At 40.8% G+C, this 25,941-nt stretch overlaps 1 protein-coding gene and 1 long non-coding RNA gene across 3 annotated transcripts in view; both read right to left on the reverse strand.

Moving 5' to 3' along the window:
* Positions 1 to 319: 319 nt before the first annotated feature.
* Positions 320 to 6,109, reverse strand: LOC116374852 (uncharacterized). The gene is made up of 4 exons (XR_004210826.1): positions 6,037 to 6,109; positions 4,446 to 4,559; positions 4,145 to 4,253; positions 320 to 500 (listed from the first exon to the last, which is right to left on the reverse strand). It is a non-coding gene; the product is annotated as an uncharacterized LOC116374852 (long non-coding RNA).
* Positions 6,110 to 7,809: 1,700 nt separating this feature from the next.
* LOC109895639 (PHD finger protein 19) overlaps positions 7,810 to 25,941 on the reverse strand; it is a 32,366-nt gene continuing 14,234 nt past the window's right edge. For both annotated transcript variants that reach the window (XM_031830401.1, XM_031830400.1), the window contains exons 13-15: positions 18,828 to 18,913; positions 17,868 to 17,963; positions 7,810 to 11,668 (exon numbers count right to left, since the gene is read on the reverse strand). In XM_031830401.1, the coding sequence (XP_031686261.1) occupies positions 11,326 to 11,668; positions 17,868 to 17,963; positions 18,828 to 18,913 (525 nt within the window). In that variant the 3' untranslated portion in view covers positions 7,810 to 11,325. The remainder of the gene's footprint in view (positions 11,669 to 17,867; positions 17,964 to 18,827; positions 18,914 to 25,941) is intronic.

Raw genomic sequence — 25,941 nt, forward strand, 5'->3', positions numbered from 1 at the left:
TCAATCCGCATAGTGCATTTCATGTCAAAAATAATAATCGAAACCGAAAACCGTGATTTAAGAATCGAATCCAACCTCAAAAAAAGACTAATCGCTCAGCATTAGTACAGTTCATAAGTAATTTCAATGCACTTTTATGACTCAAAGAAGAGTCTTCAACTATAAGGTGCATTTTTGAGCTATCCCAGCTGTGCCCTTGAGGAACTAGAGCAGGCACACTTGTAGTTGTTAAGTTTGGAACACAACCCGGCATCCCCACCATCACACAATTATTGTTCAATCGAGTGCAGGCTCAACTGAATGAACAACAGAGACGGAACACAATATGACATTTTATTAAATAGTTTGGGGTATGGCCTCATCTCCGAGGAATGCTCCTCGGAGCCCGATAGTGATGACAAGTAGCCCTGGGAAGCTGTCATCGGAAAGGAGTAACAATGACGGGCCTCCGGGTTATTATAGCTGGTGGTAGGGAGATGGATGGTTGTAGAAAACTGTTGCTGAAAAACAGCAAGTGGTAGAACATGGGTAAGTTGACATATAAATACATCCCAAGATTTACACCCATTGGAGAGACAAAAGCGATACTTTAATGATTGAGCCCATAGATACATTTGTATTTTTTAGTTAACCAGGCAAGTCAGTTAAGAACAAATTCTTATTTACAATGACGGCCTACCAGCAAGCGTGCAGAATGTGCATTTTTATGCTAAAGGTAAATGACATTCCGCACATGATTAATAGGAAGAGGAGAAGAAAGAGACGCTATGCTGATGATACCTTTGTATTAATTTCCATATAATTGGAGACAGAGTGAATTATGTTATGCTGGTTGATTAAGTTAAACGACATTCAGACCAGCCTTCCTTATTGAACTTTCGTTTTCAAACTACATTTGTTTACGCAATCCTAAAAAGGTCCATTATAAATTGCAATTTGGGTCAGGTGGGCATCATTTGAAAGCTTATTCTATTGCCAACATGACTAGTTATAAAAAGTTATAAAATATGATATTTCATTGTTAGGCTTTCACAATGCAATTCAGGGAAAAAGTTCTTCAATTTGGTGCGCATAAAAGGAGTCATGAGTGCATTCAGGTGTGTGCTGTGGCAAATTTTCTTCACAGAAGACAAACGTCTCAGGGGATGACACCATGTCATCGTGTAACTGTACATCAAACATAGTGATCATAAATGTTGGCTAGGGCTGACCCCATTTAGTCGACTGGTCGATTGTTTGGTCGATGGGCTGTTCGTCATCCGAGATTTCTTTAGTCAAGCAGTAGCAAAAGAAAATATTAAATTATGGTATACAAGACACCTGTCTGATTAGTGCATGTCTGAATGGTCTAATCCTTTGTGGAGGCGGCACAGTACATCAGTCTAAGACATTTGCTACTGAAATTGTATGTGGTTTTATTACGTAAGAACAATGGTGCAACACAAATAAAAATCATACTTTATAACAAATGTGGGGGTTATCCAGTGTTGGATAGTGGTCGCTGTTCGCGGTTCTGAAACACGTAAGTGTGCTGTTGAATTGGCACCTTCTCCTAGACCATGTTGCTATGGTGCATAATAGCAAAGTTACTCAGCATTGGTGTTGAGAACAATGCGGCAGACACAGCAGAAGACGAGAAAACAGTCCTTGCCTTAATTGTCTACATCAGTCTCAACGTCAACAGTGAAGAGGCGACTCCGGGATGCTGGCCTTCTAGGCAGAGATGCAAATAGAAAGCCACATCTCAGACTGGCCAATAAAAATTAAATATTACGATGAGCAAAAGAAGAGAGACCGAACAGAGGAACTTTGCCTAGAAGGCCAGCATCCCGAAGTCGCCTCTTCACTGTTGACGTTGAGACTGGTGTTTTGCGGGTACTATTTAATGAAGCTGCCAGTTGAGAACTTGTGAGGAATCTGTTTCTCGAACTAGACACTCTAATATACCTGTCCTCTTGCTCAGTTGTTTAATAGCCTACTGATTCCGTGAGCACCAAGCCTCAGTCGACCACAACATGATGGATAAACAATTTCACAAATTTGGCTGTTTTTAAATCTTTAATCTGTAATAAAGGCTTTAAACATCTGCCATTTTCAACCGGCATACGGTCGGAGCACTCTTTTCCACTGTTTTTCCACACTTTTATGTTGATGTTTTATCTCTTTCTTTCTTATTTTTTTTCTCTTTTTAATTATCCCCATTCTGACAAACAGCCTTAATTTCATAACCACAAGCAACTTTTTCCAATCAAAGTTTAATTTTCCATTAACTTAAATCTTGGCTAAATTCATTATCAGCACTATGACTCAAATGCAGAAGAAAATGTGTTAGCCTACTCCAGTCCTAAGGCAAGTTAAAGCCTGCACAAAATGTTTTCTGGTGTGATATTAAATTATTAATTCCAATATTTACAACGAGTAGCCTAGTTCGCTATGCTTCCAATTGCTGCAGATGAATACTTTGTATTTTCTTTGTCAAAGATGGAGTGAATAGACAAGACTATACATTGCCTTGCAAAAGTATTCATCCTCCTTGGCGTTTTTTTTCTAATTTGTTGCATTACAACCTGTAATTGAAATGGATTTTAATTTGGATTTCATGTAATGGACATACACAAAATCGTCCAATTTGGTGAAGTGAAAAAAAGAACTTGTTTCGGAAAAGTGGTGGGTGCATATGTATTCACCCCCTTTGCTATGAAGCCCCTAAATAAGATCTGGTGCAACCAATTACCTTCAGAAGTCACATAATTAGTTAAATAAAGTCCACCTGTATGCAATCTAAGTGTCACATGATCTGTCACATTCTCTCAGTATATATACACCTGTTCTGAAAGGTCCAATAGTCTGCAGCACCACTAAGCAAGGGGCACCACCAAGCAAGTGACACCATGAAGACCAAGGAGCTCTCCAAATAGATCAGGAATATATCAGAAACTTTGAACATCCCACGGAGCACCATTAAATCCATTATTAAAAAATTGAAAGAATATGGCACCACAACAAACCTGCCAAGAGAGGGCCGCCCACCAAAACTCACGGACCAGGCAAGGAGGGCATTAATCAGAGAGGCAAAGATAATCCTGAAGGAGCTGCAAAGCTCCACAGAGGAGATTGGAGTATCTGACCATAGGACCACTTTAAGCCGTACACTCCACAGAGCTGGGCTTTACGGAAGAGTGGCCAGAAAAAAAGCCATTGCTTAAAGAGGAAAATAAGCAAACACATTTGGTTATTTGTGCGAGACTTCCCAAACAAATGGAAGACGGTACTCTGGTCAGATGAGACTAAAATTGAGCTTTTTGGCCATCAAGGAAAACACTATGTCTGGCGCAAACCCAACACCTCTCATCACGCCGAGAACACCATCCCCACAGTGATGCATGGTGGTGGCAGCATCATGCTGTGGGGATGTTTTTCCCATCAGCAGGGACTAGGAAACTGGTCCGAATTGAAGGAATGATGGATGGTGCTAAATACAGGCAAATTCTTGAGGGAAACCTGTTTCAGTCTTCCAGAGATTTACCTTCCAGCATGACAATGACCCTCAGCATAGTGCTAAAGCAACACTCAAGTGGTTTAAGTGGAAACATTTAAATGTCTTGGAATGGCCTAGTCAAAACCCAGACCTCAATCCACTTGAGAATCTGTGGTGTGACTTAAAGATTGCTGTACTCCAGCAGAACTCATCCAACTTGAAGGAAATGGAGCAGTATTGCCTTGAAGAATGGGCAAAAATCCCAGTAGCTAGATATGCCAAGCTTATAGAGACATACCCCAAGAGACTTGCAGCAGTAATTGCTGTAAAAGTTGGCTCTACAAAGTATTGACTCAAGTTCTGTTTTTTTTGTCTTACTTCTTGTTTGTTTCACAATAAAACATATTTTGAATCTTCAAAGTGGTAGGCATGTTGTGTAAATCAAATGATACAAACCCCCCCAAAAATATATTTTAATTCCAGGTTATAAGGCAACAAAATAGGAAAAATACCAAAGGGGGGGGGGGGGGTGAATATTTTCGCAAGCCACTGTATATTTTACTACCACTGTACTCTGTTGTTTGTCAGGGAAGTGTTTCATCCCATAGTATAGTGGGGTGATGTTTACAAGTCTGGTAGGGGAGGAGTTGGTGGGGATTTACTCACTGTCGTCTGTGGCTGTGTAGTCCCTGGGGGTGTGGCTGTCTGTGGGCACAGTGGGGGTGTGACGTAGTAGCCAAACTGCCCGGCGCTCCTGCAACAGCAGCGGGTGGATCTGAGGAGCAACCAGGACAGAAGGGAATGAGGGAAACTTAGGCTACAGTTGCTACTGAACAATGGGACAATTCACTCCAGGAGGCTGGAATTCCACTCTCCTTAAAAAGGTACAAATATAGGCCTAAATGATTTTCCATCTCTTCAATACTCACACCATATATTATTCATTATTTGGACAGGGGTTAAATACCTCATTTGTCCAATAGAAGTAGCTGATAGTCGGTAACTGTGCCGAACTTGGGCTTCAGTATGGCAGGCTCAGTGAAAGGCTGGCCGCAGGATATCCATGATGAGCTCTTAATATCTGCAAAACGTGTACAAACTAAGATATTATTACTAACAGTAGTCTATCTGTACATATAAGCAAGTCCCTTTATTGGAATGGATGAAAAATGTGTGCACATAAAACTTAAAATGTCAGCATCCCAGATGGTACAGTGGAGATGTGATCCATGTGAGCTCTGATAAAGGGGCAAACAATACTTACCCATATGACATAGACAACATCAAGACAAGAGGTCGACCGATTATGATTTTTCAAAAAAGAGGACCAAAAAAGCAGATACCGATTAAACTGACGATTTACATAAATAAATATATATATATATATATGTGTAATATTGGTAATTACAACAATACTGAACACTTATTTTAACTTAATATAATACATCAATAAAATCAATTTAGTCTCAAATAAATAATGAAACATGTTCAATTTGGTTTAAATAATGCAAGAAAACTGGTGCAATATGTGCCATGTAAAAAAGCTAACATTTAACATCCTTGCTCAGAAGATATGAAAGCTGGTGGTTCATTTTAACATGAGTCTTCAATATTCCCAGGTAAGAAGTTTTAGGTTGTAGTTATTATAGGACTATTGCTCTCTTTTCCATTTGTATTTCATATACCTTTGACTATTGGATGTTCTAATAGGTACTTTAGTATTGCCAACCTAATCTCAAGAGTTGATAGGCCTGAAGTCATAAACAGCTCAATGCTTGAAGCACAGCGAAGAGCTGCTGGCAAATGCAGGAAAGTGCTGTTTGAATGAATGCTTACGAGCCTGCTGCTGTCTACCACCGCTCAGTCAGACTGCTCTATCAAATCATAGACTTAATTATAATATATTAACACACAGAAATACGAGCCTTAGGTCATTAATATGGTCAAATCCGGAAACAATCATTTCGATTTTTTTTAATTGTGAAATACGGTACCGTTCCGTATTTGATCTAACGGGTGGCATCCCTAAGTCTAAATATTGCTGTTACATTGCACAACCTTCAATGTTATGTCATAATTATGTACAATTCTGGCAAATTAATTACAGTCTTTGTTAGGAAGAAATGGTCTTCACACAGTTCGCAAGGAGCCAGGCGGCCCAAACTGCTGCATATACCCTGACTCTGTTGCACAGAACGCAAGAGAAGTGACACAATTTCCCTAGTTAAAAGAAATTCATGTTAGCAGGCAATATGAACTAAATATACAGGTTTCTAAATATATACTTGTGTATTGATTTTAAGAAAGGCATTGATGTTTATGGTTAGGTACACATTGGTACACATGAGTGCTTTTTTCGCGAATGCGCTTGTTAAATCACCCGTTTGGCAAAGTAGGCTGTGATTCAATTATTAATTAACAGGCACTGCATTGATTATATGCAACGCAGCACAAGCTAGATAAACTAGTAATATCATCAACCATGTGTAGTTAACTAGTGATTATGTTAAGATTGATTGTTTTCTATAAGATAAATGTAATGCTAGCTAGCAGCTTACCTTGGCTCCTTGCTGCACTTGCATAACAGGTAGTCAGCCTGCCACGCAGTCTCCTCATGGAGGGCAATGTAACCTGCGTCCAAAAATGCAGATTACCCAATTGTTATGAAACTTGAAATCGGCCCTAATTAAATCGGCCATTCCGTTTAATCGGTCGACCTCTAATCAAGACTCAAGGGGATCCTTCAATAATCCTCCACCTTTCGCAGTAGGGCATTGGGCTCATTCTTCTGGGCTCATCAATGCTGTGGTACAGACTGGTTAGGTGACTCAAGTCCATCAGGCACAGTCATTTAGCTACTGAGCTTGACTGTTTTCATACTAAAATTAAATTGAGGGTAGGGGAGTATTGCCTATACTAGGCACTGTAGGCAGGCAGCATAGACCATGTCATTACAGGGCAATGCTGTATTTTCAGTAATCCCCATTTTTCTGGAGAATAAGGTTACTACCCGGGGTCAAATGTCCCTTGCTTGTGACATCCTCTGTCTACAAATTGAAGTTGTCTACAGCTTGAAGATGGATTTTTTTTACTAATTTGACGTTAACCGTATGATAGGTTACACCAGTATTGTCAGTTAGTGTGTACCCATATCAGATTGAAGACATACGTTTGAGTTTGTTTAGTGCTCCTCCAGTTGATTTTTTTATTTTTATTTTCAATGGTTGCATCACTCGTCTATATTCGGTCAACTACTGTTTTTACAGGATAAAGCTTTTATCCTGCAACTTAATATCTATATTTTGGTTGCACAACTTGGAAACAAGTAAAAGGAAAGAGACATTAATACAATGTCTCTCTAGGTGCTGAGTGTTCTCACCCGTCTTGACTCATGCGTAACTTATTATTTTGATAGGTAATGTTAGCTGACTGGCCTTTCGCATGAATCGAATGACATTTAACATGAACGTCAACAGTTCTAACGTAGCTACAAGCTTTTAGCAAATACACAGCAGCCCATTGATTTGAGATACATCCCCTTTTCATCGGTGCTTGAGTTGGAGGTTTAATTTAAAACATTAACGTTACTTACCGCAAACACTCATCCAGCCTTGGAATTGACATCGTGAAAGATGGGGTCACCAAATTCTCATTATTTCGTAGAGCGCACTTTTTCACGGGGATAACAAATACAGTGGCGTCTCCCTCGGCTATTATTGTTTGAGGTACTTTTACGTTAAGCATTTTTTCACTTTTCAGGACCATAATTATGCACGACTTCCACAACTTCTTCGCCACGAACTCCGCATTTCAGACTCCAAAGTCAAACTCTCGCTGACACACTGACTGGAGTGTAAAACGCCTTAATTATATAGAAGAATTAACTGTCTGGCATGGACTTGGGTGGGATAAAGTCTCGGTCGGTTGCACTTTTATTTTTTATAAATTACTTTGGGAACTTATGGGACATAGGTGTATTTAGCCTTGCTGAAGATGTCTTCAAACATCATCATTATGACTTTCAATCACAACAGATCTGATCAGTCTGTATCGTGCTATTTTGCTGCCCTCTAGTGCCAGTGATGTTCAACGTTTAGAGAGCAAAGATAAAAGGTTGAACAATTATTAAAGGAAAAGACATGGAGTCTTCTCCTGTAACACTTCACACATGCTGCTCTAGTAATGCTAAAGCCTTTTGTGAACATATGTGGGTATGGTTTTTAGATCATGCACCATTTTACATTTCTATTCCTGTGTGAATCGGGTTTCTTGGGCACCTTGCCGTTACCATGGAGTTAACTGATATGGCATCTATCCAAGGAGCAAATACACACATCTCAAAATGCTTTTAATTACAATTCAAAATACCAAATAAAGATTTTACAAATTACAAATAAAGGATGCACAATACTCGCTGAGAGATATCATTTCTAACAAGCATAGCAAATAGGAGAAATGGAGAAATGTATACAGTATGTTCTCTATCTACATGGGCATGTTACATGGTAAAAAGGCCTATTAATGTAAAACAATGAACAAAGTTTACCATTGACATGTCACTTCAAGAATCATCCAAAAAATTATATTAAATGGAGACTCCATAGGATAGATATGAATCTACTCATGTAAACAATTTGTTTTAGAGTGAATACAGTCATACTGTAATTTAAAGACATAAGAGCATAAATGGTTGCAAAATATCATTCTGGAAAAATATTACAATTAGCTTCAAACTTTTCTTATTAATAATATAAACGCATATAGCATGTGACTTCTGATCACAAATTTCCATATTCATCAATTAAAACTATTTGTAAATAATATTTGGTTATTTAGTAAAAGGAATTGAAAAAAACAATACTTGCATAGTTTAAGATGTCAATAGTGCAATGAAGCAAAGGGGGTTATGCACGTAGAAATGTTAATAGGAAAGCATCATTTATCTTTTATAATGTACTGACTTATTGAAATCAAATATTTATTTTCTGTATCATGTTCATTAGGCAGAAAAAGAAGGAAACAAAATGAAACAGGGAGGGACGACCTGGACTTGTCATATGAAGCCCTAAACACAAATATTTGACACGACCCAGGTTTCACTGTTAGTGAAAAATAAATCAACAGCATATATATATATATATATATCTTGAGGCAACACAGAAATAACTATGGATGGGAGGAATATGTAAAGAAATCTTTGGATATTGTAAGAAAATAAACCAAGACTACCCCTTGAAGTCCATAATATTCTCATTGTAACTTTCTAGATTTAAAATGTCAAAAAAGATCTTACAGTGTCTAAAAGTACTATGTTAAGCTCTCCATCATCTGCATTGCATTTCCGGGAAAATACAAGTTTTGCATCTACTAAGCCAAACTACCTATGTCAGCATAAACAGAGCCAAAGGAAAACCAGGACTATACACTATATAAGAGGTGCTTGCAGTGTTTGCCAGTGTTTCCCCCTATATTCATTTAGCAGAGGCGAGCTGCCGCTGCTAAATTGTTGCCACCACTCCAAAAAATATGAAATTATACAGTGCATTCAGACCCCTTGATGCTTTCCACCTTTTTTTTACATTAAAGCCTTATTCTAAAATGGATGACATTTTTACTCATCAGTACTTTGTTGAAGCAAGTTTGGCAGCAATTACAGCCTAGAGTCTTCTTGGGTATGACGCTACAAACTTGGCACACCTGTATTTGGAGTTTCTCCCATTCTTATCTGCAGATCCTCTCAAGCTCGGTCAGGTTGGATGGTGAGCTTTGCTGCACAGCTATTTTCAGGTCTCTCCAGAGATGTTTAATCAGGTTCAAGTCCGTGCTCTGTCTGGGCCACTCAAGGACATTCAGAGACTTGTCCCAAAGCATCCCCATTATGCTGACACCACAATGCTTCAACGTAGGGCTGGTGCCAGGTTTCCTCCAGACGTGATGCTTGGCATTTAGGCCAAAGAGTTTGATCTTGGTTTCATCAGACCAGAAAATCTTGTTTCTCATGGTCTGAGAATCTTTAGGTGCCTTTTGGAAAACTCCAAGCGTGCTGTCATTTGCCTTTTACTGAGGAGTGGCTTCCGTCTGACCACTCTGCCATAAAGGCCTGATTGGTGGAGTGCTGCAGAGATTGTTGTCCTTCTGGAAGGTTCTCCTATCTCGACAGAGGAGCTCTGGAGCTCTGTCGGAGTGACAACCGGGTCCTTGGTCACCTTCCTGACCAAGGCCCTTCTCCCGATTGCTCAGCTTGGATGAGCGGGCAGCTCTAGGATGAGTCTTGGTGGTTCCAAACATTTCCATTTAAGAATGATGGAGGCCACTGTTTTCTTAGAGACCTTCAATGCTGCAGAAATGTTTTGTGTACCCTTCCTGAAATCTGTGCCTTGACACAATCCTGTCTATGAGCTCTATGGACAATTCCTTTCGACCTGATGGCTTGGTTTTTTCACTGACATGCACTGTCAACTGTAGGACCCTATATAGACACTTGTATGCCTTTCCAAATCTTCTCCAATCAATGTTTTTTGTTAAGGACTGGGGGGGTAAGAAACAGAATCTAGCTAAAACATCGGTAAAATCCTAGAGGAAAACCTGATTCAGTCCGTTTTCCACCAGACACTGGGAGACAAATCTACCTTTCAGCAGGACAATAACCTAAAACACAAGGCCAAATATACACTGGATTAGCTTTTTTTTTTTGCACTGTGCCCAGCCTGCCATAGGAGTCGCTAGTGCGCGATGTGACAAGGACATCCCTGCCAAACCCTCCCCTAACCCGGACGACGCTGGGCCAATTGTGCGTCGCCCCATGGGTCTCCCGGACAGGGCTGGCTCCGACAGAGCCTAGACTCGAACCGAGAATCGCTAGTGGCATAGCTAGCACTGCGATCCAGTGCCTTAGACCACTGCACCTCTCGGGAGGCCCACTGGAGTTGCTTACCAAGACAGCGAATGTTCCTGACCGGCCAAGATATAGTTTTGATTTAAATCTATGGCAAAACCTGAAAATGTCTAGCAATGATCCAACAACCAATTTTACAGAGCTTGAATTTGGAAAATAATAAAATGGGCAAATGTTGCACAATTCAGGTGTGGAAAGCGCTTTGACCTAACCAGAAAGACTCACAGCTGCAATCGCTGCCAAAGGTGCTTCTACAAAGTATTGACTCAGGGCTGTGAATACTTAAGTGAATTAGATATTTGTGTATTTCATTTTCCCTACATCTGCAAAATGGGGTAGTGTGTGTAGATGGGGTATTGTGTAAACAATACATTTAATCCATTTTGAATTCAGGCTGTAACAGAACAAAATGTGGAATAAGTCAAGGGGCATGAATTCTTTCTGAAGGCACTGTAAATGTGGCTTAGATATGGCATATTGCTGTTATTGTGAAATAATTCTAAACAGAAAGTTTTTTTAAATACTGTGAAAAACTATTAATAGAGCAGAATATTGTTGAATTTAGGGACACAGAGCCTGTATTTTAGTAGTGCGCTTTCGACAGTTTTGCTCCCATCCTTTAGAATCAGTGGTATTGTTCTTTCTTGGAACTCTGAGCCAACTCTTTCGCTATTTTTACCATCACAAACCTACTCAAACTAGCATCCGGAACACAGTTTTTCAGGCTTGTTACTATTCAAGATGCTCAAGAGGACGCTACCAAATTGGTTCAATATACCCAAAATAATATTATATACTGAAATAAAGATAGCACTGTAGAGCAAGAGAAAGTAACATGAAAAAAATAAACGAGTACAACCAGGTAGGCCTTGCTATGCCGATCTTGCCCATTACTCCCCCTTCCTCTGCAACACCTCCTGACTGCAGCAGCCAGCCAGTCTGGCCGGCTAGGTCAGTAGGGAGTGGTACCCTCCCATTCAACCAGATACTGCACCTTCCCCTCTGGAGTGACCCGGCGGGCCAGCACCTGGTACTTCTCTCCGCAGGTGAGCCGCCCCGCCGCCCCAAAGTAGTTGGTGATGGACGACTTGAGGTGGGAGAGGGAGGAGTCGTCCTCGCTGATGCTGTCAAAGGTGTGGCTGTCGATCGCGTTGTCCAGCATCGCGGAGGCAGCCTCCTCTCCTGGTAGGCTCAGCTCCATGGGGCTCAGCTCGCTCTCCACCACCTCCTTCTTAGTGGCCAGCACCGTATAGTTAGAGGTGGGCAGCTTCCTCTTACGACTGCCAACATTCTTCCTGCAACAAGTTAGAATAACGGGTTCATTAGGGCATGCAGCAAAAAACATTTGGATAATCCATCTGTAGATGCTCTACAGCAGGGTTTGCCCAACCCTCTCCTCGGTCCCCCCAGACGTTTCGCATTTTTGTTTTAACCCTACACTGACACACCTGATTCAATTGATGATTAGTTGACTAATTGAAATCAGGAGTGCCAGTTTAGGGTTAAAACGAAAACTCTGAAACATCGGTGCGGGCCTGAGGAGAGTTGGGAAACACTGCTCTACAGACTATCAGTAACATTTCAACTAGCTAGCTACTAACCCTTACCTGGCACTAAACTTAACCCTTAACCCTGCCCAGGACCGAGTTTGGGAAACCTTGTCTTATTGGACAAGTCCAGTTAGTCCCTCCCTCTTTCAGTCTGTTTTATTCCATTTGATGCCTAATGAACGTAATGACCCTGATATCAGCAACCTATTGAAACAAAAGTAACGACTGTTTCCTGAATTTACAGCTTTTTGTGCTTTGCTGTGCCACCAGTCATACCTTTGTGGAGTCAAACACTTTTGTACAACTGGACATTGGACACCTACTGCGATTGCGTTACACAACATGGGTCAAGATATGTTTCTTGCCTTGCTGTTAGGAACAGGGCAACATTGAAAGGGGTCATTTTTGGGGTAGTATTAAGTGTGGAGGTGGAGCAATTGAAGTAGAAATTCCTGGTTTTTGTGACACCCGCTGATTGGTGTGACGCAGACCCGGTAGGAAGCATGGTGAAACAGATGAGTCATTGTAGGTCCTTTTGAGTCAGTCTTTACCTGACAAAGTCATATTAGGATATATCAGTTATCCTGTTAGAGCTATTGTGCAGAATCTACTGTGCTGTTTCAGGTGCAATGTTTATGGTCATGTTGCAGCACTTTGTAGGAGGGAGATTCCAAGTTGTGGGAAGTGTGCAGGAGGGAAAGGGATAGACAATTGTGTAGTTTCGGTGGATAAAGTTGTGTGTGTGTCAAATGTAGGGGTGTTGATGATTCTGGGGATCGGAAGTGTCCGGTGCAGGAGAGGCAAGTGGTCAGAGTCAGAGTAGTGCAGAGAGTTTCGTATGCTGAGGCAGTGATGAAAGTGGAGGAGCGATATGGCCAAAATATCATCTCATTGTATTTTTGACGGTATTTTATATTTTTGATTAATAAAAGTTCTACATTTGCTTTATGAGTAGTGTGTGACCCTCTGGTGGCAACAGAGAGTTGAAGTCAGAAGTTTACATACACCTTAGCCAAATACATTTAAACTTAGTTTTTCACAATTCCTGACATTTAATCCTAGTAATAATTCCGTTTGAGGTCAGTTAGGATCACCACTTTATTTTAATATGTTAAATGTCAGAATAATAGTAGAAAATGATTTATTTCAGCTTTTATTTTATTCATCACATTCCCAGTAGGTAAGAAGTTTCTATACACTAAATTAGAATTTGGTAGCATTGCCTTTAAATTATTTAACTTAGGTCAAGCGTTTCAGATAGCCTTCCACAAGCTTCTCACAATAAGTTGGGTGAATTTTTTCCCATTCCTCCTTACAAAGCTGGTGTAACTAAGTCAGGTTTGTAGGCCTCCTTGCTCGCACACGCCTTTTCAGTTCTGCCCACACATGATCTATAACAACAAATGAGCTCCTTTAGTGACGGGGGTAGAACTAGGTCTGTGTGGAAAGCTGCGTGAGAGAGAGAGACTCAAGTAGCATAGTAAACTATAAAAATGGATGTTACACACAGCGTATCACATTTAACAAACCAAACATTCAAATACTGTTATAGAAGGTAAAGTAAAAACCTAAACCGGTCCGTGCATCAATACTGGTATATAATAAAATATGGTTTACCGCCCAGCCCTAGATCCCAGTGGGTAGTAGATTTGTGCCAGCACAGAGGGATAGGTCAACAAGTGAGCTTTGCTTCAGCAAGGTTGGCTTCTTAGCAATGGTTATCAAATGTACTGCAGAAATGGAACGTAAATCACAGAGAATAAATGTTGTGGTGGCAGCTGCAGAGAAGTATTTAGGGATATGAGATTGGACTTCAAAAGAGTTACAGGGTGTGTTGAAGAGCGACGTCCCGTCATCCCAGGCCTTTGGCATGGTGCAGGAGCAGATAGGGTCAAAGTAGTGGGAATGGGGTCGTGGGAAACTGGCAGCTGCAGAGAAGTACCTGGGTGTGCAAGATTTTACTGCAGAAGAGTTAATGGGGTGGTGATTTAAATGTTTATTAAATAGTGGTATATAGGTCTAGGGCTAGTTGGTGGTACAAGATTTTCCTTTTAGGAACAGGAATAATGAAGAGAATGTAATGTAGGTAGGCCGTGACTGGCCTCACACTTTAGTACAATAGGTGGTGGTGTATGCACCTTTAAGTTGGATGCAATCCACCAACCCAATCCAAAAGAAGACTGCGATTATTAACATGACTTGGATCAGCCTCCAGGGGTAGCTGTGGTCCGCTACATGATTTTTCTCTGTCTCATTTTCATGCCCAATAACTGTGCTGCTTTTACATTCCCTCCTCAATGCCACACTTAAAGAGCGACTGCCTTTAAAAAGCAATAAATCCCTTTGAAAATGTCCTGTGTGGCACCCCGTATCTGGTAGTTTCCCCAATTCTTTACACTCTGAACATATCAAACATGCATGCATGTATGTATGTATGTGTATGCAGAGTACCAGAGGGGAAACGGACAGGGCAGAGTAACATCAGTGTAAACATCATCATCACAATCAGTCCTCTCTCTCAGGGCTCTATTTGAACAAACCTAAAGCAATGATAAATCCAAGCACTGGAAATAGCGTTATACAGTTGAAGTCTACATACACCTTAGCCAAATACATTTAAACTCAGTATTTCACTATTCCTGACATTTAATCTTAGTAGAAATTCCTAGTTTCAGGTCAGTTATGATCACCACTTTATTATAAGAATGTGAAATGTCAGAATAATAGTAGAGAGATGGATTTATTTCAGCTTTTATTTATTTCATCACATTCACGGTGGGTCAGAAGTTAACATATACTCAATTAGTATTTGGTAGCATTGCCTTTAAATTGTTGAACTTGGTTCAAACGTTTCGGGTAGCCTTCCACAAGCTTCCCACAATAAGTTGGGTGAATTTTGGCCCATTCCTCCTGACAGAGCTGGTGTAACTGAGTCAGGTTTGTAGGCATCCTTGCTCGCACACGCTTTTTGAGTTCTGCCCACACATTTTCTATGGGATTGAGGTCAGGGATTTGTGATGGCCACTCCAATACCTTGACTTTGTTGTCCTTAAGCCATTTTGCCACAAATTTAGAAGTATGCTTGGGGTCATTGTCTATTTGGAAGACCCATTTGCGACCAAGCTTTAACTTCTTGATTTATGTCTTGAGATGTCGCTTCAATATATCTACATCATTTTCCTGCCTCATGATGTGAAGTGCACCGCCCTCCTGCAGCAAAGCACCCCCACAACATGATGCTGCCACCCCCCGTGCTTCACGGTTGGGATGGTGTTTTTCGGCTTGCAAGCCTCCCCCTTTTTCCTCCAAACATAACGTTGGTCATTATGGCCAAACAGTTCTATTTTTGTTTCATCAGACCAGAGGACATTTCTCCAAAAAGTACGATCTTTGTCCCCATGTGGATTTGCAAACCGTAGCCTGGCTTGTTTTGAATGGCGGGTTTGGAGCAGTGGCTTCTTCCTTGCGGAGCGGCTTTTCAGGTTATGTCGATTTGGGACTCGTTTTACTGTGGATATAGATACTTTTGTACCTGTTTCCTCCAGCATTTTCACAAAGTCCTTTGCTGTTGTTCTGGGATTGATTTGCACTTTTCCCACCAAAGTACGTTCACCTCTAGGAGACCGAGCGCGTCTCCTTCCTGAGCGGTATGACGGCTGCGTGGTCCCATGGTGTTTATACTTACGTACTATTGTTTGTACAGATGAACGTGGTATCTCAGGCGTTTGGAAATTTCTCCCAAGGATGAATCAGACTTGTGGAGGTCTACAATTTATTTTCTGAGTGCTTGGCTGATTTCTATTGATTTTTCCATGATGTCAAGCAAAAAACACTGAGTTTGAGGGTAGGCCTTGAAATACATCCACAGGTACACCTACAATTTACTCAAATGATTATCCTATTAGTCAATTAGCCTATCAGAAGCTTCTAAAGCCATGCCATCATTTTCTGGAATTTTCCAAGCTGTTTAAAGGCACAGTCAACTTTGTGTATGTAAATGTCTGGAATTGTGAAACAATGAATTATAAGTGAAATAATCTGTCTGTAAACAATTGTGTCATGCACAAAGTAGATGTCCTAACCGACTTAGGTTAAACTATAGTTTGTTAACAAGAAATGTGTGGAGTGGTTGAAAGACAAGTTTTAATGGCTCCAACCTAAGTGTATGTAAACTTCTGACTTCAACTGTAGGTCCTGGGGGTGTTTCAGAAATATGTTAGCTATTTTCACAGCCGTAATTATGAATGCAATAGCTGGCGGTGGCCCGAAAGGGCCGGATTTTGATGAATAAACAGTAGTTGTGACGAGGGCTTGGCCCCTCACTGGCCAATCAACGCAGTCCATAGGCTTAATACTGCCTGCGTTTGTCTCAAGTTCTGTAGGTTGTTGTCATCAACTTCAATTCTCGTCCAGGTCCATTGTGGATTGATCCTACCGTTTATTAAATAGCATAGGCTACGGTAATGAGTAATGAGTAATAGCAACAGTATGTTTGGAGTTGTAATTGGCTTCAACGAGCCTAGCCTACATATCTTTACGTATCGCACTTCTCCAAAAATAACAAAAGACTAGGCTCCGTAAATGGTATTGTATGTGAAGCATGTTGTCAATAAGCAAAATACAGCCTTGGCCTACCGTTGATACTGCATTATAGGACTGAATCCTTCAATAAGTTTGGATAAGGGAGTCTTTCGTAAAAACATGAGGCGCTCTTTAGAAATGGGGATGGTTACTTTTATGGAAATGCTACTTTGCAAGACCAGGATAAAAAAGGCAAAACGCATTGCTGTTGAACCATAGGCTTCTTTTGGCTATAAGCCAGAATACAAATGCGCACCTTTCTGATGCTGCTAAACCAGCCTTGATTAAGGAGGGTAGGCTATGCTTGGTTTTGAATCAAATTAAATGAAATTATGTTTCTAAACCAGATGAATTGGCATAAAAGGCACATTTTTCCTTCCATAGGCACTGTGTGTCATGCATGGCTGTGTTTCCGCTCTCAAACTCCATGCCATTATAAACTGCGTTACCATTAAGACCTGCTTTTTGTGGGTCTGAACTTCCCATTAGCTCTGCATGAAATTAAATTTTGCCACCCCTCCCACCTCAGGGCAAGCGAGATGACGATAGACAGGTAAATTACCAAACCTTGCATTAGGGCCGTAAAATGGCAGTTTATACATGACGAAATTGCAAACTAACATGTGCCTCCTTAGTGCCAGCTGGAAATAGAGCCACAGGAGATGTCAGCAGCTCCACCGGGATGCCAAACAGTATGATTTTCAGTCATGAAACAAAACACAGTAAAGGCAAAGACGAATGATTATTAATATATATATTTTTTAAACCTAGCATAGAGTATCAATACACTCTGTATGTCAGACTTCAGAGCCCCTCCCTCGTGCGAGGAGCCAGCACCGAGTGTCGCCAAATTAAGCCAGTCAGTTAGGGAGCCCAGGGGTGTTCGCAGATATCGGGAGGGGTGGTGTTTCACAGTGTTCAAATAATTCTGTCATCGGGGGGTTGTGAATGTGGATAGAGTGAATGTATAGTCACTTCCATTGCTAGGTTCCAACCAAGTTTAAGCAAATATTCAAGCTAATATTGGAAGATGTAGAGGAGCCAACCACATTAAATAATCCAGGACCTCACATCATACTTATTTTTGTGTGCTGTCAAACATGTTTTGGCTCTCCTCAACTCCTCACATAGGACAATGTCCAAGAGCTTAGAAAGCGTGGGAGACAAAATCTCATCTGACAGCCCGGGCTGCAGCGGTTCCAGTCTTATCGATCGGTTTGCAACACATTCCACACAGTGGAGCAAAATAAAGAAGACAGGACCTCCTCCTAATGCCGACACAATGAACAATTTGCAGAGGTAACCGTGCGTGAGGGAGTTGCCTTTTCTAACAATAAAAGTCTTGGTGACTCTCGTACTGTACCTGAAGTCGTAGGAGACACTGGTGGTGGCGGACCCAGAGGTGCTGGCAGCATCTGTGGAGTCCAGGTCAAGACTGAAGGTCCGTCCCGAGCTAGTGCTGAGGAGTAAACAGCGTCAGCTCCGTTCAGACGCTGGAAATAAGTGCTAATCAGAGGATTTTGTGGCCCCTGGACCAGATAGAATAGTCCTATTTTGTCGTTTCTAATCCTAACCTCAAAGGAAAATGTACATTATTACCATGGTCCCTCACCCTGCGACTTGAATTTGCAAGTCACTGTTCTGCGCCCATATAATAAAAGAGCCTGCATGCTAAAGGCGTGTGCATGTGTGAGAAAGTACTATATCTAGCTAATGGAAGAAAGTTCATGTAATGCTTCAAAGCTCCCACAGACTATTTTAGCTGTTCTCATCCTCCAGCTCAGTTCAGGTGCTATAGAGTTATGACCAAGCCTATTCCACTCCTCACATTCCGACAGTGTTAGTCCACTTTTTGGCGTTGCACCAGCTATTCCCCGTCTCTTGATTTTCCTCTAAAAAAGCTTGGTTGATTCTCAACAATCCCCAAAGTGTTTGCCTTTCTTTTATTATTATGCACTGTTCGGGAGATAACCTTTACAGGAAAGCATAATTAAATCCCTTCGTTCGACACATTGATGAAAATCATCAGAGGGGTGACAAAACAACACTGCCAGAGGTTGTCTTTCAAAGGGAAATTCATGTAAATTAAGTAGATAGCTAGGGCCTTGAAAATGATTGCATTCAATCGAAGTCAATGTCAAATGTTTGCAGTAGTACAGAGTTCATTGGAAATGAGCATCTAGACAAAAGTGTTCAAAATTACACTTAGAGCTGGTTTTCAAGACACATTCCTAGATTTAAAATAACTTTAAATTGATAAACTCCATTGAACATGCTACTTAATCTGTCAGGGAAACTGGCCCTTAGTATCCAAACCATTTACCTTTTGAGGCTTTGTAACTCATCCAATGTGAAGTCAAAGATGTTGGCCATATGATGGTTGGTGCTCCAGGCTGAGGTCAGGTCATTCTACATAACAAATCACACACACACACGGTATTATAGTACTCAGCCAGTGTCATAAACAGACAGTCATCATCATCATCATCATTACTACTGTTTAAATGCTACATGCCAGAGATCAACTAGATTCAGCCTGGGGCAATTTTCTTCTTTCATAAGAAGATGATCAGGGGGCCGAAACATAGTTACTAATAATATTTTTTTACAACAAATTGACCGCAAGAAACCCTAACAGATATCATATTTGATATCAATAAAACATTTTATTAACTAAATGTATTTAGGGGTAGATCAGCTTTAATATTGCAGATAGATTGTGGCTTCCATCAATGTAATTGTCTGCGTAATTTTCAATCTCCCATATATATTTTTTGTACAGTACCAGTCAAAAGTTTGAACACACCTACTCATTCAAGGGTTTCCCTTTATTTTGTATAAGGGCTATTTGACCGAGAAGGAGAGTGATGGAGCACTGCATCAGATGACCTGGCCTCCAGTCACCTGACCTCAACTCAATTGAGATGGTTTGGGATGAGTTGGACTGCAGAGTGAAGGAAAAGCAGCCAACAAGTGCTCAGCATATGTGGGAACTCATCTCTGAGACCATCTATTTTTCAACTGTGCTGTGATGTTTCACAAACATTCTGAACCTTTATATTCTCATAATTTTTACAGATTGTAAATTAAAGATACAACATTTCCCTAAGAGTATTATTACATCATTGATCGATTGACTATTAATTTTTTAATCACCCAGCAGTGCTATTTGCAGAGAAAGATTCAGGTAAATGTTGCAATTCTTCAGCTATTCCTGAACCTTCGACCAAAAACCAGCTAAATATGGCCAGTACCAAAATAAATGATCTAATAATTCTCTATTCACAGCAAAATCTGCAGAGCAGGGATGGTTGTGTCCCCATATACTTTTGAAGTCGGAAGTTTACATACACCTTAGCCAAATACATTTAAACTCCGTTTTTCACAATTCCTGACATTCAATCCCAGTAAAAATTCCCTGTTTTAGGTCAGTTAGGTTCACCACTGTGAAATGTCAGAATAATAGTAGAAAGAATAATTTATTTCATCACATTCCCAGTGGGTCAGAAGTTTACATACACTCAATTAGTATTTGGTAGCATTGCCTTCAAATGGTTGAACTTGGGTCAAAAGTTTTGGGTAGCCTTCCACAAGCTTCTCACAATAAGTTGGGTGAATTTTGGCCCATTCCTCCTGACAGAGCTGGTGTAACTGAGTCAGGTATGTAGGCCTCCTTGTTCTATGGGATTGAGGTGAGGGCTTTGTGATGGCCACTCCAATACCTTGACTTTGTTGTCCTTAAGCCATTTTGCCACAACCTTGGAAGTATGCTTGGGTTCATTGTCCATTTGGAAGACCCTTCAATATATCCACATCATTTCTCTCCCTCATGATCCCATCTATTTTGTGAAGTGCACCAGTCCCTCCTGCAGCAAAGCACCCCCCCAACATGATGCTGACACCCCCATGCATCAATGTTGGGATGGTGTTCTTCGGCTTGCAAGCCTCCCCCTTTTCCTCCAAACATAACGAAGGACATTATGGCCAAACAGTTCTATTTTTGTTTCATCAGACCAGAGGACATTTCTCCAAAAAGTAAGATCTTTGACCCCATGTGCAGTTGCAAACTGTAGTCTGTCTTTTTTATGACGGTTTTGGAGCAGTGGCTTCTTCCTTGCTAAGAGGCCTTTCAGGTTATGTCGATATAGGACTCATTGTACTGTGGATATAGATACTTTTGTTCCGGTTTCCTCCAGCATCTTCACAAGGTCCTTTGCTGTTGTTCTGGGATTGATTTGCACTTTTGGAAATTGCTGACAAGGATGAACCAGACTTGTGGAGGTCTACAATTTTGTTTCTGATGTCTTGGCTGATTTATTTTGATTTTCCCATGATGTCAAAAAAAGGGGCACTGAGTTTGAAGGTAGGTCTTGAAATACTTCCACAGGTACAACTCCAATTTACTCAATGATGTCAGTTAGCCTATGACAGCACTTTCCTGAATTTTCCAAGCTGTTTAAAGTCACAGTCAACTTAGTACATGTAAACTTCTGACCCACTGGAAATGTGATACAGTGAATTATAAATTGCACAATTGTTAAACAACAGATTATGCACAAAGTAGATGTCCTAACCGACTTGCCAAAACTATAGTTTGTTAAAACTTAGGGATAGGGATAGGGGGCAGTATTTTTACATCCGGATGAAAAGCGTGCCCAAAGTAAACTGCCTGCTACTCAGGCCCAAAGCTAGGATATGCATATTATTAGTAGATTTGGATAGTGTCTGTGAGTATAACTGAACTGATTTGTTAAAACTTAGGGATAGGGGGCAGTATTTTTACGTCCGGATGAAAAGCGTGCCCAAAGTAAACTGCCTGCTACTCAGGCCCAAAGCTAGGATATGCATATTATTAGTAGATTTGGATAGTGTCTGTGAGTATAACCGAACTGATTTGGCAGGCGAAACCCCGAGCACAATCCATCCAGGGACATTTTTTTTTTAGGTCAATCTGTTTTCCATTAGTTTTCTATGGTAATCCCTTTTTATTAGGAACCTGCTTGCAGTTCCTATGGCTGCCACTAGATGTCAACGTTTGTTTTCGTCCGGTATTGAACACAGTTTATCCAGTCTTAAATTTTTATCGATTATTTACGTTTTAGGATATCTAAGGTTGGATTAGGAAATTTGTTTGAAATGTTTGGACCAAGTTTACAGGTCATTTATTAGATACCTTTTAGTCATGTTGGGCGAGTTGGAACCGGTGTATTTCTGAATCAAATGATCCAAATAAATGGACATTTTGGGGATATAAAGAAGGACTTTATCGAACAAAAGGACCATTTGTGATGTTTATGGGACATTTTGGAGTGCCAACAGAAGATGATCTTCAAAGGTAAGGCATGAATTATAGCGTTATTTCTGACTTTTGTGTAGCACCTGCCTGGTTGAAATATGATTTTCATGTGTTGGTATGCGGGGCGCTGTCCTCAGATAATCGCATGGTCTGCTTTCGCCGTAAAGCCTTTTTGAAATCTGACACTGCGGCTGGATTAACAAGAAGTGAAGCTTTATTTTGATGTATTACACATGGATGTTTTGAGAGTTTTTATTACGAGTATTTCTGTTTTTGAATTTGGTGCGCTGCAATTTCACTGGATGTTGTCAAATCAATCCCGTTACCGGGATTCGAGCGGGAAGGGATCACTAAGAAATTAAAAAGACATTTGTGGAGTGGTTGAAAATCAAGTTTTAATGACTCCAACCTAAGTTTATATAAACTTCCAACTTCAACTGTATATAACATTCTACTGGTTGCAATAATTTGTATAATGATTTAAAATTGAAAAACTCAAAAGTTTTGAATCCAGCGTTCTTTTGTGTATCAGTCCATAAACCATGTGCCATGGAATTGGTACATCGAAAAATCTCTTCCCAACCTACAGTGCATTCGGAAAGTATTTAGACCCCTTCACTTTTTCCAGATTTTGTTACATTACAGCCTTATAATAAAATGGATTAAATAGTCAATCTTCACAAAATACCCTATAATGACAAAGCAAAAACAGATAAGAAAACATTTATGAAATATCACGTTTACATAAGTATTCAGACCCTTGACTCAGTACTTTGTTGAAGCACTTTTGGCAGCGATTACATCCTTGAGTCTTCTTGGGTATGACGCTACAAGCTTGGCACACATGTATTTGGGGAGTTTCTTATCTGCAGATCCTCTCAAGCTGTGTACAGTTGTATAGGGAGCAACGCTGCACAGCTATTTTCAGGTCTCTCCAGAAAGGTTTGATTGGGTTCAAGTCCGGGCTCTGGCTGGGCCACTCGAGGACATTCAGAGACTTGTCCCAAAGCCACTCCTGTGTTGTTTTGGCTGTGTGCTTAGGGTCGTTGTTCTATTGGAAGGTGAACCTTCACCCCAGTCTGAGGTCCTGAGTGCTCTGTAACAGGTTTTCATCAAGGATCTCTCTGTACTTTGCACCGTTCATCTTTCCCTTGATCTTGACTTGTCTGTCAGTCCCTGCCGTTGAAAAACATCCCCACAGCATGATGCTGCCACTACCATGCTTCACCGTAGGGATGGTGCCAGGTTTCCTCCAGATGCTTGGCATTCAGGCCAAAGAGTTCAATCTTGGTTTCATCAGACCAGAGAATCTGGTTTCGGTGCCTCCAAGCGGGCCTTTTACTGAGGAGTGGGTTCTGTCTGGCCACTCTACCATAAAAAGGACCAAGGCCCTCATCTTCTGATTGTTCAATTTGGCCAGGCGACCAGCTCTAGGAAGAGTCTTTGTGTCTCCAAACTTCTTCCATTTAAGAGTCAGGGAAGCCACTGTGTTCTTGGAGACCTTCAGTGCTGCAGATATTTTTTGGTAACTTTCCCCAGTTCTGTGCCTTTACACAATCCTGTCTTGGAGCTCTACGGACAACTCCTTCGACCTCAGGGCTTGGTTTTTGTTCTTGGGACCTTATATAGACAGGTGTGTGCCTTTCCAAATCATGTCCACTCAATTGAATTAACCACAGGTGGACTCCAATCAAGTTGTAGAAATATCTCAAGGATGATCAATGGAAACAGGATGCATCTGAGCTCAATTTCCAGTCTCATAACAAAGGGTCTGAATACTTCCGTAAATAAAGTATCCGTTTTTGCTAGTAGTTTGTTCTAATTTTGTTAGCATTCTGGTGATAGAGGCCCGATGGGCTTTTCTTGCACCCCCCCGTGTGCTATGATGATAATACCATAAATCCCAGGATGAGAAAAGGACAGTATGACGATTTGAAAATCTGGATACCGTCAAAGACTAATTTCAAACCTTGTTTACATTTGGAGCTGATTTACTGGTCTTTTTACAGTCTTTTATAGACGGGTTGGTTGTATAGCAACAAAACCGATGCGTGCAAAACAGACTGGGTTAGCTTAGACTGTTGAGAACCATATTTTGCCTCCACATGTTAATTGAAAACAAATACATTTGCACAATGAGCACTTGTTGTCTCTCAAATACATAGTTAACGATGTTGGTTAGCTAGCTAGCGAATGTTTTTCATATTAGCATAGACATGACAGCAGTCAAAACAAGACATCAATAACAAGATACAACGAGCAGAAACGAGCCACCTACGCTTCCCCACATGGAATCTTCTTTTATTTGTTGCTAGCCATCGGACTGTTCAGAATCATAACGCACACACTTTCCAGGTCACATCGATGCGTGCACATGATTTTCGTGACGTGGTCAGCCAACCCGTATATTTCCAACAATTAATAATAATACGTTGTGTTTTGCTCAGAAAACTTGGGGGCCAAATAAAAATCACTTGGCCTGCGGGCTGCCAGTTGGAGAACCCTACTATATGCTTTGTCTACATTTTCAAATCAGAGCACCTTCCTCCTTCCAGTGAGGCAGTATTAGCTTAATTACTAAGAAATGTCAGAGGTCTGTTGTTTGAGATGAATATGCCTGGGGACCAGACATGCACTGCTCTGTTCAGGGGGATTTGTCAGTAAAATGCCTCAAAGGCCAACTGTAATCCCCTTTTGAGTAGAACTGTGGAGAGAGACAGTGATGAGGGCAATGACACATAAGTTCTTCATGGGACATGGCAGAGAGAAGACAGACTTTTAGAAGATGGACAGTGGTCAGAGGGAAAGAAAAAAGAAGAGCACAGACAAATGGAGAAGGGAGGGATTCCAGCCACGTTGATAACCATCAGAGATAGGAATGAGTGAAAAAACCAGGGGTTTGGATCGTTCAGTGTGGTTGAAACTTGAGGTCGACCGATTAATCGGAATGGCAGATTAATTAGGGTCGATTTCAAGTTTTCATAACAATCGGAAATCTGTATTTTTGGGCACCGATTTTGCAGAATAAAATAATAATAATACCTTTATTTAACTAGGCAAGTCAGTTAAGAACACATTCTTATTTTCAATGACGGCCTAGGAACGGTGGGTTAACTGCCTTGTTCAGGGGCAGAACAACAGATTTTCACCTTGTCAGCTCGGGGGATCCAATCTTGCAACCTTACAGTTAACTTGTCCAAAGCTATAACCACCTGCCTCTCGTTGCACTCCACAAGGAGACTGCCTGTTACGAGAATGCAGTAAGCCAAGGTAAGTTGCTAGCTAGCATTAAACGTATCTTATAAAAAACAATCAATCAATCATAATCACTAGTTATAACTACACATGGTTGATGATATTACTAGTTTATCTAGCGTGTCCTGCGTTGCATATAATCGATGCAGCGCTGGGGGATGATTTAACAAAAGCGCATTCGCGAAAAAAGCACAATCGTTGGACGACTATACCTAACCATAAACACCAATGCCTATCCTTAAAATCAATACACAGAAGTATATATTTTTAACCCTGCATATTTAGCTAAAAGAAATCTAGGTTAGCAGGCAATATTAACCAGGTGAAATTGTGTCAGTTTTCTTGCACGCAGAGTCAGGGTATATGCAACAGTTTGGGCAGCCTAGCTCATTGCGAACTAATTTGCCAGAATTTACGGAATTATGACATAACATTGAAGGTTGTGCAATGTAACAAGAATATTTAGATTTAGGGATTCCACCCGTTAGATTAAATACAGAACGGTTCCATATTTCAAAGATATAATAAATGTTTTGTTTTCGAAATGATAGTTTCCGTATTCGACCATATTATTGACCGAAGGCTCGTATTTCTGTGTGTTATGTTATAATTAAGTCTATGATTTGATAGAGCAGTCTGACTGAGCGATGGTAGGCAGCAGCAGGCTCGTAAGCATTCATTCAAACAGCCCTTTCGTGCGTTTTGCCAGCAGCTCTTCACAAGCACAGCGCTGTTTATGACTTCAAGCCTATCAGCCTAATAGCTGGTGTAACCGATGTCAAATGGCTAGCTAGTTAGCGGGGTGCGTGCTAATAGCGTTTCAAACGTCACTCGCTCTGAGACTTGGAGTAGTTGTATCAACCTTGCTCTGCATGGGTAACACTGC

Source organism: Oncorhynchus kisutch, linkage group LG8 (genome assembly GCF_002021735.2).
Source record: "Oncorhynchus kisutch isolate 150728-3 linkage group LG8, Okis_V2, whole genome shotgun sequence".
Lineage (NCBI taxonomy): Eukaryota > Metazoa > Chordata > Actinopteri > Salmoniformes > Salmonidae > Oncorhynchus > Oncorhynchus kisutch.